At 37.8% G+C, this 13,517-nt stretch overlaps 1 protein-coding gene across 1 annotated transcript in view; it reads right to left on the reverse strand.

Annotated features, from left to right (window-relative positions):
* Positions 1-13,517, reverse strand: part of MALRD1 (MAM and LDL receptor class A domain containing 1) — a 587,465-nt gene that overhangs the window by 531,123 nt on the left and 42,825 nt on the right. The window contains exon 5 of the mRNA XM_089906459.1: positions 10,343-10,439. Coding sequence (XP_089762585.1) covers positions 10,343-10,439 — 97 coding nt within the window. The remainder of the gene's footprint in view (positions 1-10,342; positions 10,440-13,517) is intronic.

Raw genomic sequence — 13,517 nt, forward strand, 5'->3', positions numbered from 1 at the left:
AAAAAGTAAAACCGGGAAACCCTAGGCACCCCACCCTCGACCCCAACAAAGGCAGAACCCTAGGTTTACTCTCTCTCCCCACAACCTCGCTGTATGGCCCCTGGATGTGCTGGGTACCCTCCAGGACCTGTAAGAAGCAAACCTTGTTTTTCCAAAGTTCCCTGATGGTTGTTGTAGGGGTGTGTCTCGTAATCATAAGAACCGCAAGGGCTGGACTAGCCACAACATCACAACACTGGCTCTGGTCTGGGAAATGTCTGTGGGGACTCACGACATGTAATCTGGGCCCAGGTGAGCGCCTGAGATTCCTGGCAGATAGCATCACTGTGAATAGGCTGAGACCCACGCGACGCGCTCCACCTTTATCCGTGCAGATGAACGGGAGTGATGGGTCAACACCAAGCTGACTGAAACGACTTCATATCCCTGACTACTCACTTCATTGCACTGGGGCCATCCCGCTACATCTTCCTAATTCTTTCCTTTTCTTCCATTTCTAGACAACTGTTCAAAACCCTCTACCCACTCCTTAAATCTCCAACCCCTCCTCCCCCTGAGCTAATCATCTTGCTTTATGTTTCATTGGGAAAATGAGAGAAACCAGAAGAAAACCTCACAAGCCCCACCACCTGCACCGCCACCCACATGCCTTTCCTCTTCTTATCTCTGATCAACCAGTCCTTCTCCTCTCTAGGTCCACTCCTTTCATTTACCCCGGAAATGCATCTCCTCTCCCCTATTTTGCAATCATTCCAGCAATTTCCTCCCCTCTTTTACATCCCACATGCTTTCTTTCCCTTCAGTATACAAGAGGTCACAATTTCACCCATCTTAAGAAAATTAAACCTCCAACTCCCTTCAACTAACTTCTCCAAGTTCTGCCTATTCTCACTGATTCCAACACCACTTCTTCTCCCCCATTCTCTCTTGCATCTGTTTCAACGAGGGTTTTTTTTTCAATTTTTAAAAAATGAAGTTAAAATTCATATAACCTAAAATTCACCACTTTAACCATTTAAAAGTACACAATTTGGTGGCTTTTATACATTCTCAGTGTCATGCAATTATCACCGTTATCTACTTCCAAAACATTTCCATCACTCCAAAATAAAACCCTGTACCCGTGAGCAATCACTCCCATTCTCTCCCCCTCCTCAGCCTCTGGCAACCTCTGATCTGCTTTCTGATGACTTTGCCTATTCCGCACATTTTATAAAATGGAATCACACATTATATAGCTTCTTGTGTTTGACTTTTTTTTTTTTTTTTTTTTGCGGTATGCGGGCCTCTCGCTGTTGTGGCCTCTCCCGTTGCGGAGCACAGGCTCCGGACGCGCAGGCCCAGCAGCCATGGCTCATGGGCCCAGCCACTCCGCGTGCATGTAGGATCTTCCCGGACCGGGGCACAAACCCGTGTCCCCTGCATCGGCAGGCGGACTCTCAACCACTGCGCCACCAGGGAAGCCCTTGTGTTTGACTTTTTACTTCTCAGATGCTGTCAAGGTTTATTCATGTTGGTGTAACATATATCAGAACTCTATTCCTTTTTTTTTTTTTTAACCCTTACCACTGCACTGAAACTACATATATCAAAGTTGACCTCTCCACTGTTAACCTACAATAATATTTAATTTTTCCTTCCCAACATACCTGACATATCAGTAATATTGATATAGTTGATCACTCCCTTTTACTTGAAATGTTTTCTTCACTGGATCCTGGTACATAATTTTCTCTTGGTTTTCGTCTTAAATGACTAGCGTTTGTTCTCGTCTCCTTGGCTGGTTTTCCCTCATCTCGTCGATGTTACACAAGGTGACATTAGCCTTGGATCTCGTCTCTTCTCACAATCTTGTTAATATCACCTAGTCTCATGCCTTTAAAACATTTCCAGTGCCAATAACTCATAAAACTATAACTTAGGTCCAGACCTTTCACTGGACTCTGACATATCCTGTTCCCGACTTGGCCACTTCACTTGGATAACCAACATACATTTCAAAAGAAATATTTCTGAAACTAGGCATATTTTCTGATTTTCTCGGCCCAAACTTTCTCCTCCCACATTTTTCTCACCTCAGTCCATGACAACTCCATCCTTCTAGTTCAGGTAAAAAGAGTAGAGTCATGTATGATACACCTCTTACTTTCATCAGACATGCCATCCATCAGCAAATCTTTGCTTGATCTATAAAACACATCTGGAATCTCACTACATCGAGGTACTCACTACTACTACCAATTCTCAGTTAAGGGAACATCATTCTTTCTGGATTATAGTTAAAACTTCTTATTTTGCCTCCTTGTCGCTGCCCTTGCCCCATTATTATCTTTCAATATCCTCAAACTAAAACAAAATTAAACTACACATCTGGGAAATCCACATTTATTCGGTAATTAAATATCACACGTTTAAATAAAACTTTGAGATAACCAAGTAGTTTGTTTGATCTGAATGAAAATATAACTTACTAAAATTTGTGTCATATAGCTAAAACAGTACTTAGAAGGAAATTAGTAATTGTAAAAGTTTTCATTAGGAATGAAAAATGATTGACCTCAAATCCTATAATTTAACTATCCATTTACAGAAAGAAGGACAAGAAGAACATATTAAAGCTAAATCAAGCAGCAAGTCAGATCATGTCTTCTGCTCAAAATCATCACACGGGCTTCTATCCTACACGAAATGCATGCAAAAGTCCTTTCCATGATCCTCCTCTTACAAACCAGGCTTACTCTTGCTTCAGAACCTTCACCTTGACACGTGGCTTCCTTCCAATATACACATGGCTTGATCTCTCAACTTTTTTTTTTTTCTTTTTTTGCTCAGAAAATATGTTCTTCACGTGACCATGCCTGACCACTCTATTTAAAACTTATCTCCCCCTTGCCTGTGGCACCCTTATCTCAGTTTTCTGGTTTATTGTACCCATAGCACATAACACCACTTGACATAAAGTACATTTTTCTATTTACTTGCCTAGCTTCTTTCTCTTTATGACTAAAATATAAATTCCATAAACTCAGGGATTACCATTTGTTTTTTCACTGCCTCTCTCTCATGTCTAGAAAAATTCTTGACATAACATAGATGTTCAATATATACTTGTTTAATGGATGAATGAATAAGTGACCTAAGACCAATTCAATGAAATCTTTTACAACAGCACAGACTCTATATAAATTGTTCACAGTTGTACTGGAAATAAAATTGAAGCGATTGGTTGTGAAAATGATTTACGAATAACATCCATAATCTGGTTTCTCATAATGGAAGCTAACAAATGATGAATATGCAAAGCTTCTTGAACATAAGATCCACTGAAAATAAAACTGCATATGCAATTAAGGGAGTGTGGGCAATAAATGAAACTAAGATTGCACAATAACAATTACCATGAAACAATTAACACTGTAATTTTTGTAGATTCGTATAATAGCTACAAATCTTCAGCCCCTGGAGCTGCATAATTAAATGTTTGCCATTGTTCAATTAAATGTTGTATATTATCTTTAATTTTTCACTGTTTATACAATAACCACAAAAGTACTGTAAACAAAAATAGTCAATTATAAATTGCATGGAATTTAAAATTCAGCTTGTATCAGTTGCTATTAAATATCTTCCACCAATATCAACCACTTCTACTATCTTTAGTCCCCCAAATTGGAATTTGCAAGCACAAAAACAATGATATGATGGGGGTTAATAAGTTGTCAATCAACTAATCTCCTGGACAGCTTTTTATTTTAGTGCATTCTATTTCAGAGCTCAAAGCTATTTAAAGATGTCATCTATATTTATATTCATATTCATTTTCTCTCCCTCCCCACACCCTCTCTCTTTCATTTTTATATTGCACCACAATCCAGCAGTAGAAAATTGTGTTTGGCATTTTAAAATTCTCCATCAATGATGTACAATCAGCAGGATGAAGCTTTGCCAACAATTTCAAAGTCTCTATACCAATGAAGACACATGTGTAGAGCCTGCCATCCTTCAAATCTTATCTTGTACAAACAGGTTATGTGAAATTGGCCACATAACTCAGATGGAAGAGAATGAAGTCCAAGCCTCAAGGCTATTGCAGCAAAAGTTACAAGTGACATCCACTTTTGACTCCAGGGGCTTTTGACAATTTCTTTATCAGTTTCCTTAAAACAGTAATGAATTTCAGTGAATAGTCATTAGATCTTAAAAGGTAGCTAGAAGTTAATAAGATAAAAAAGGTACCTAGTTAAATAATGCTTATTTAACTGGATAATATATAAGCATTATTCAGGTTCTCATTAAGGAATAATTTGTGTATTTGCAATGTTTATAAATGAGACTAAGGCAAAGTCCTGGCAAACCAACCTAAAAATATTCACAGAATATTCATGATATTTGATTATGAGCCCTAACATGCAATCTTTATAAAAATATACAGTAATTTGCTCAAGAAGCAATGTTATTTAAGAATCAGTGATTAAGCACATTCTTATTTAGTCACAGTCACAAACCTGGGTCTTTTTAGACTTTGATAAAGTCTAAACAGGTCTTCCTTTCAATAAATATACAGCGAATACTCATATCTTGGGACGGGCAGTAATTAGAAAGATACTGTTTGAAAGTGTGGGAATACTCTAAAAGATTTCTTTAATATTATAAGAAGAATTTAGTTTTATTTTTCATCTTGAAAATATTCAGAAACCACGAAAATACCTATATCTAACACTTTTATAAAGAGAGCTGTATTTCTACAGTAAAGTGTAAGTAGAGAGAATCAGTTACGTTTCTTCCCTAAAGATAATACTACACTTAATAATCTATGTGGTGGATTACTCACCAACAGAATTTCTCCAGTTGTAAAAAGCTACTATTTCTTTTTTTTAAATTATATAGAGTAAAATTATACTTTTGGGTATTTATTTCCATGAGATTCGACAAACATAGAGCCATGATCTGCAAATCCATCAATATTTCATTTATTTAGTCAGGGTTGTCCCTAGTTGTTTCGTACCTTGCTCTTATGGGCTGAACTGTACCCGCCACTCCCAATTCATATGTTGAAGTCCAAACCCTCAGCACCTCAGAATGTGACCATATTTGGAGGTATACAGAGGTAATTAAGGTAAAATGAGGTCATATTGGTGGGTTCTAATCCAATATGATTGGTGCCCTTATAAGAAGAGGCATTTAGGACGTCGACACACACAGAGAGAAGACTGTGAAGATCCAGAGAGAAGAGAGTCATCCACAGGCAAGGAAAGAAGACTCCAAAGAAAGCAAACTTGGTGACACCTTGATCTTGGACTTCCAGCCTCCAGAATCATGAGAAAATGAATTTCTGTTGCTTAAGCCACCCAGTCTGTGGTACTTTTTTATGGTGGTCTTAGAAAACATGCACTGACCCTGGGGTGATTAGGACAGGTACATAGTGACCCAGAGTGTGAAAGCCTAAAGTGGCTGGGGTGGGTGCTCTGGATTGGTCGGTTTGCATTTGAAACATACACTGTAAGGCGAGCTGTTTTCCTGTCTCTAGGAATTGGCTCACCCTGGAAGAGACAGTCCCTCCAGGGTCAGCAAGACCCCAGACATCAAAGCATCAGAACATAGAAAATAAAAACACAGTAATAGAATTGCTCCCTACTCTCAAAACAAAAAAAAATTAGAACAAATTTTTGAAAGCACACTGGTTTGAAGAAATAAGAAAATAAAGAAGTCTTGTCAGAAAACCTATATATCTTAGAACCATTTTTATAACCACAATAACCCCCAAAAGACATATTACAGCATTCACTTCCAAGCAGTATTCATTTCCAAGTACTATATTTCGGCTATACAATGACAAAAACACTATGTTTCTACTGAAATATGGCAAATGCTTGGCCCAGATTAATTCATCCCAGATAAAAAATCACATTATGTAGCTTGAAGACATATCTTTATTTTTGATACTAAAACAAAAACCTAAAAATAATATATTTCTTAGCATAAGTGTAAGTACTGCTTTAAACATATTCCCATGATATTTTATTTAAACCTGATTTTTATAGAATGGTGCTGTAGCTTAGAGGAAAGAAGAAGAATTCACACAAAATCCCAAATACTTGATGTTTAGATAATTGCACATATTCTTTATTCAATCAATTATTTATTAAGTACTTGCTCTGCACTTGGGATCCACAAATGAGTAAGACACTACTAACTTTGCCCTCAAGAAACTCAGCATTTAGTTGTAGAGATAAATTAATACACTCTGTGTGTGTGTGTGTGTGTGTGTGTGTGTGTGTGTGTACAGGGAGTGGGAGTGGGGGGGGGGATTTTCTGTAAGAGAAGGCTTCTCAGAAAAGAGACATTGACTCAGTCTGGAAGGATATCTAGTAGCAGAACAGGCCAAAACTTTTTTTCATGAAATAAGAAGAGGGAGCAAGGTTTGAAAAGATACCCAAGAATGAGATAACACTGTGTTGCTGGATTCACAGGTAGTTCTTTTTGGCCAGAATATGGGAATTCTTGGGGAAATTAAGAAGGAAGAAGTTGGGCTGGTGCCTAAGAGCAGGATCATGGTGAGCTTATGTCATGACAAAAAATTTCAATTCCATTCTGAAGGCAATGAGACTTACTGATGGATTTAAACAAAATAGAGATTGGTCACATTTGGATGTTAGAAAGGACAATCTGGTGGATAGCAGGGAGTAGTGAACAGGGGGGTGAAATAGACTGAAACCGGAATTTTTAACAATCCAAGAGAAAAAAATGGGGCAAACAAAATCAGAGTTGGATAAATAATAATGAATAAATAAGTGGAGACAATTTGAGAAATATAAGGACATTCCCTCAATAACGTTTTTAACCAAATTAATGTGGAGATGAGAAAAGGAAAGAAGGATTTAAGGGCGACTCCTTGGCTCCTGAGTGAGACCAAATAGATGCCAACAACTAAAACAGGGAACGCAGGAGAAGGAACAGGATTTGAAAGAAGGTTGGAATTTAATTCTAAACATACTGATGTTGAATTTCTGTAGCAAATATATTTGCGCCCTCGACTTATAAACCTGTTCCCCTTGCCTTCCTTTATTACAGAGGCCAAATCTAAATCTTCAGTTTTCTTAGCCTCCCTAGCAACTAAGGTTGTCTGCCTGAAAATCACCTAGCTGATGAATGACATGTCCGAAACTACGTCACTTCCCGTTCCTTCCTTCTTCCTGCCCTGAATGTGAGAGGTTATTCTATGAGCATAAGATGACAAGCATGAGGGAAATACAAAGGAAATCCCTTAGTCCTTGAATTTAGCAGGATCAGAGTTGAAGAACCTATGCCATGACTGTCTATATCCTCTGTTAAGTCATCTAAGCAATCTTTTCTGCTTTCTTGCTTCCAAATGCATACCTAACCCTATTGTCCATTGGAGTAGGATTTTCTGACGGAAATGTCCAGAAGATGTTAGGTTGTCTCTGCCTGCTTCCCCTTTGACTTTGACTGTCACCATCAGGACCGCATGAGACTGAAACCACAGAATCTAGTCATCCAGAACCCTGCTCCACGGCAGTCACTGCCAAGTACAATAATCAACACGAGACTAGGTCTTGTGGATCCCAAAAGGTTAGTTCTGTTCTTAAACCTAGGATTGCCTGATTTCACAAAAATTTCCTGAGAACATTACTTTAAATGTAGGCTCCATCCTCGGTGATTCCCATCTATCAGGTCTGGAGTGAATCCCAGAATCTATCACTCTTCTATGTGATTCTGATGGTTAACTAGGTGTAGTCTACCATGATAGTGCCTGAACTTGACTGGAGAGTCTCATTTGAAAATTTAATGCTACTTAATTTTACCACCTCTCACATTCTCACCATTTACAAAATAGAAGTCCATCCAAGTGCCAGTCCTATCCCATAATGCTTTATCCTTGTTCTCCATTATTAATCCTCACGCTGCTGTGTTTTCCTCCTTCTATTTGAAAAACATAAAACAAAACCCCTGCACTCTCACCTTCAAAGAGTCAAAGAACACTCTGTGACCTTACCTGAGTCCTGGCTTTCCCCAATAAGAGACCACTTCCTTTGTAGCTTTCCCAAGGGGAGACCTTCTTTTCCAACGCCCCATAAAACAAAAGGCCTAAAACTAAAATTGTCATCCTTCTAAATCCCCAATGTTGCTTCTATACAATGATTCATTCTTCCATGTTGTAAAAACATCTTGGCCCATGACATCCAACTTATAGCCCTGTGTCATCCATGCAGGAGATCTGATGTCCATATTCACTAAAGACTTCAGTCTTGGATTTCAAAGTCTTCTTCTCTAGGCCCTTTCCTTGTAACCTTGTATAACTCCAATATCCATGTAAAAGGCCTGCCCGATAATTTAGCTTTAAAGTTCATGTCTCATCTTCAGTAAACTTTATTTCTACACCAACTCAAAATAATACGGTGATAACACTATCTAGAACTATTCTTAGAAACTGTAGACTCCAATATTTTTCTATGTGACCACAACTTTTCCTTGAATGTCCAACTTTCTGATGCTCTCACTCCTACTACTATTGCATTTTTTAAAAAAATTCTACAGTGATTTTAAGGAGTTCTTTTAAGTGCTTACTAAAACTCTGGCATTCGTCTTCTGAATAATTATTATAGCCCATCTACACCAGCCTCTGTCCCAGTGTATGGATCATGGGTAATTAGGGAAATGGCTTTGGTTCCCAGAGCCAAAGATGAAGAGGAAGTTCATGTCTGAAATGATAGCAGAGTCCTATTACAAGCAATCTCAAGTCCCAAGCACAACCCAAGCATTCTCCTGTGTAAATCTGTAATGTAAACAAAGTCTCAAGGGCAACAGCCAGTTCCTAACTTCCTGATGGTTCAGAAAGTCCAGCCAATAGCTGATTTCACTGCTTTATTCTCCTTTGAGGGTGATCAGCCAGACTGGGCAATAAATAGAACCATTAGGGATCATTTTGTTTGGCAGACCTCAATTTCTGCAGCAACTATAAAACTGAGAATATATAAAGACCCTGCTGAAGTGATCAGGGTCAGGGACTAGGCGTCTCATTAAAACTCAAGCATAAGCAGGCTGTGCTCTGTCCTCAGGAAAAACCATGCACAGTGAGAGAAGAGGAATTATTAGGGGACATTTGAATGGCAGATCATACTTTGTCTGGAGTTAACAATGTATTCTACACTGGTATATTGATTCTCTTCTGATAAATCTAATAAATATTATCTTCTTTTAGTGAAAAGGCACTGATGTTTATATTTAAATTATTTACTTCTAGGAATGGGTGGAGGTTATAGTCTGTTCCTTTAAAGTTCTCCATTTCAATTTACCTATGTTTCAATTTATCCTATCATGATTTCTTACTAACATATACTGAGAACTGACAGTACAAAGATGAAAGAGACCTTTATGTGTTCCAGTGTTTAGAAGGTGCTGTCATGAGCTCCTGTAAAACCTTATCTTGGTTTGAGTGGCAAAAGACACATACCTGTAAGCTCTTATCATAACAGCAGGAGTGCTTTTTAAACATCAAAGCGCAATACAAACACCCTTTATCAAGTTTCCTTGATTTCTCTTAGGTAGACCAATCCATCTTTTCTGTTACTGGAATATTTTTTACCACGACTACCATATCTTTGTACAAAATTAGAACTGGGAATCCTCTCTACAAAATAGCTATCTTTATTCTACTATATCATAATAAAATTTCAAAAGGAAAAATATCTATCAAATATCTATAATATATATCTGAATATGTATAGTTATTGCTTATTAGACTAAGTTAATTTTATTATTAGCAATTTATATTTTAAACATTGAACATTTCTACTGAGAACAATGTGACTGGTGAATTGAATATTATACAGTTAATATAATCAAGGGACCGCTATGGATGACTTTTTAGATCTGTGTGGTTTATTGATCTAGTTGTTTCAGTCTAAATAGAAAATACATTATAATTAATATATTTCTCCATTTGTGTCTTTCAGTGGCATAGTCAAATTGATTCTCCAAGAAGATAATTTCAAGTCTATGGAGACCAGTTTTCTCCCGATCTCCTAGAAGGCATAGAGTTCGCTGGGTAAGATTTAACTAAACAGTGTAAACATGGCTACAAGGTTCCAAATCTGAGACTAAATTACACCTTTCAGCTCTTCATAGCCTCAGCAGTGAAAAATACCCTGCCTTCACCTCTAGCATAAATCCAGTCATTGTTACACAGTGTATTAGAACAATGGGAAATAGCTCACTCTAAAGCATTAAGTAAAAATAAAGAGCAGATCAAAGTCATTATACAATAGTTAAACTGCACTGCATTTATTATACAATAAGGATCAAAATAAGGAAAAGTTCTTACCATTTGCAGGCAAGCAGCCTGAGCTGAAGGATATATCATCAATAGCTATGACTTCATTCTGTTCATGAGTTGAAATCATCTGGCCTTCAAAAACAACCTGGATAAGAAAAATGAAATAAAACAAAAACAAAGAGCAAGGAACATGATTACCTGACAGTCTTACAGCACAAAGCCTACAAATAAGAAACATGTCACTTTCTAGAAACACTTGGGTGACCATGCCAATTCCAAGTGGAAAGAGATCTAAACGTACATTTTGAAGAACAAGAAAATGTACAGTCATCTCTATCCCACATGTGTAGGTTAGGTAACATGTTTGTGAAATGAAGCAACAGTCACCTGGTTTCTGCCCCATATCATCTCCTAAGTTTGGTTCCTATGCATTCATACTATTTAGTATTCACCAGTTCTTGGACCCATGCTCCATCTTGAACTCTTGATTCTTGGCATTTTTCATCTGTGCTTCACTTCCACCTCTGGTTCTCTGAATTTTACTCACAGTCCTGCCTTGGATGTCCTTGTGGTATCCTCCTGTACATTTTCTGCCATTATCTAGATGCAGCTTGGGACACTGACTGGAAATCATTGTTCAGTGACTTATTGTTAAAATGACTGAATGTTATATTGTGATGTGAAGCCAGCCCAGTCTCCACCAGGAAATACTCTGGTATAATGAATCTGAGAAACTTGGAAAGATCAAGTAATCCTAATTACTTAAATCAATAGAAAATTGGTGTGTTGGTGGAAAGTATTATCCCACTTTCACTAATGAATACCAATGATGTGTGAGGCTTAATTCATGGATGCATTAAACTTGTGTGCATTGCTCAGCCTTGTTCATAATATAAACATTTTATTATGCCAAAACATCACACGGCTTCTTAGCTTAACGGATGGTCTGCATTTTTCTGTGCTGCATTCTCTTTTGTTTCTGTACAAGATGTACTAATACATTTCTTTTGAACCAGACGCTATCTACTAGTCTATTAAAAATATAAGAAACATCCATAGTGTGTCCAGCAAACCATCAATATACAGCCCTCAGAAAGTCATCTCCTCTTCACATAAAACAGAATAACCATGTGACTAATTATATGTCAGGACCATGCTGGGAAAGGTCTATCAAATTTTGTTACATAGGGGTAGTTTCATATGAGGCCAATATAGCACAGTGACTAAAGTGTATATTTGGAACCAGACTCCTTGAATTCAGATCCCAGATACACCACTTCATAGCAAGAAGACCTTGGAGAAGGTACTTAATATCTCTGTGCCTCAGTTTTCTTTGTAAAAAGGTACTGATAAAAATAATAAGTTATTACCTATATGATAGGGTTTATGTAAGGATTAATGAGTTATTACATGTACAATTGCACTTGGCCTATAGTTGGCATTAGTGTTAGCTATTATTATAACATAGTTATTAAAATATTTAAGCTACTGGATGAATAGTGTTTACCAATAAAAAAAATCTATTCTCTACAGATTAACTTTATTCTTCTTGAAAGCTTTCTCACATAGATATATTCCCTAGTTCTTGCCAAATTAAGCATATACCTGTAGCAGCCACATTTAAAGAGAGAAGTGGAAATAAGTGTTAACTAATCACCAGTCTCTTCTTTTTTCCTCTACACCCTTCCTGAAAACCCATTCAAACTCAGGGCTTTAACTGTCACCCAGGCTGATGACAAATTTACATCAGGAATGTCAACCTCTCTCTTGAGCGCTCCTCCCACATCTCCATAGCCTGCTGGATATTTTCACTCCGATGACATGAAGTCACTTCTGATTCATAACGTTCTTTCTCCTCAACTAGGACCTCTCCCCTGACACTCAAAACTTCAGAAGACTGCTCAAAACTTCAGTGCTCAAAACTCTAAAATGGCCTTTGGAATGACTTTTTCCTCCAGTCACATGTCCAATCAGTCAGGACCTATTAACACCCCCTCCTTTCCATCCCTGTTGCCACTTGTTTATCTTCACACCTGATCTAATGAAGTAGATTTTAAATTACCTTCTTAACTTCAATCCTCTCCTCACCAGAGTTTGCAATATGTATTTATTCGATTCAACTGAAGAAATGTTAGTATGAAAATCGGCTGCCTTTTGAGTCCACTGGCACAGAAAGAGGAAACGTTTTCCTTAGGTAGAGAACAATTTCTCTAACTGTAGGGAAATTACTAATGGACCTGTGTGGCTATGAAACAGAAGACCCACCAGGCACAACGAGCTACACCAGTTAAACGTATTTAAGAAAAAGATTTACCGGGGATTTTGGTTGGGATCCTGCAAAGAGGGATAGGTTGAATGAGCTAAAGAAAGTGGAACCCCATGATAATTTTCTACAAAGAGAGACCCTATATTCAGAAGCTATGTTTGTAATATGGTAGTTATGTTTCTAAGAAAAGCGATTAACATTCTTTGTTTTCTCCAAAACTTTGGCAAACAAGGTTTTCCAAACATCCCCACCTCACTTTTCTGTGTTAGGTGAAATAAAGAAAAGGGAATTTCCTGGTGGTCCAGTGGTTAGGACTCTGTGTTTCCACTGCAGGGGGCAAGGGTTTGATCCCTGGTCAGGAAACTAAGATCCCCCATGCCGCAGGGCATGGCCCAAAAAAACAAAGAATAGCAAAGTAGCAAAATAAAAGCAGATCACAACACAGATAATGGAGTTAGGAGTTTGGCAACATCACAAAAGTCAGGTATGGCCTGCACCAATGCAAAAATAAACATGAGACACAGAGACCTCTGGGACAACATTAAATGCACCAACATTCGAATTATAGGGGTTCAGGAAGAGGAACAGAAAAAGAAACGGACTGAAAAATTTGAAGAGATTATAGTTGAAAATTCCCTAATATGGGTAAGAAAATAGTCAATCAACTCCAGGAAGTGCAGAGAGTCCCATACAGAATAAATCCAAGGAGAAACACACCAAGACACATATTAATCAAACTATTAAAAAACTAATACAAAGAAAAAACATTAAAGGCAGCAAGGAAAAAGCAACAAATAACATACAAGGGAATCCCCATAAGGTTAACAGCTGATCTTTCAGCAGAACCTCTGCCAAGCCAGAAGGGAGTGGCAGGACATGTTTAAAGTGATGAAAGGGAAAAAACTACAACAAAGATTACTCTACCCAGCAAGGATCTCATTCAGATTCGATGGAGAA

This window comes from Delphinapterus leucas, chromosome 2 (assembly GCF_059928025.1).
Source record: "Delphinapterus leucas isolate spDelLeu-1000000601 "Yukka" chromosome 2, BTC_Dleu_Yukka2, whole genome shotgun sequence".
Lineage (NCBI taxonomy): Eukaryota > Metazoa > Chordata > Mammalia > Artiodactyla > Monodontidae > Delphinapterus > Delphinapterus leucas.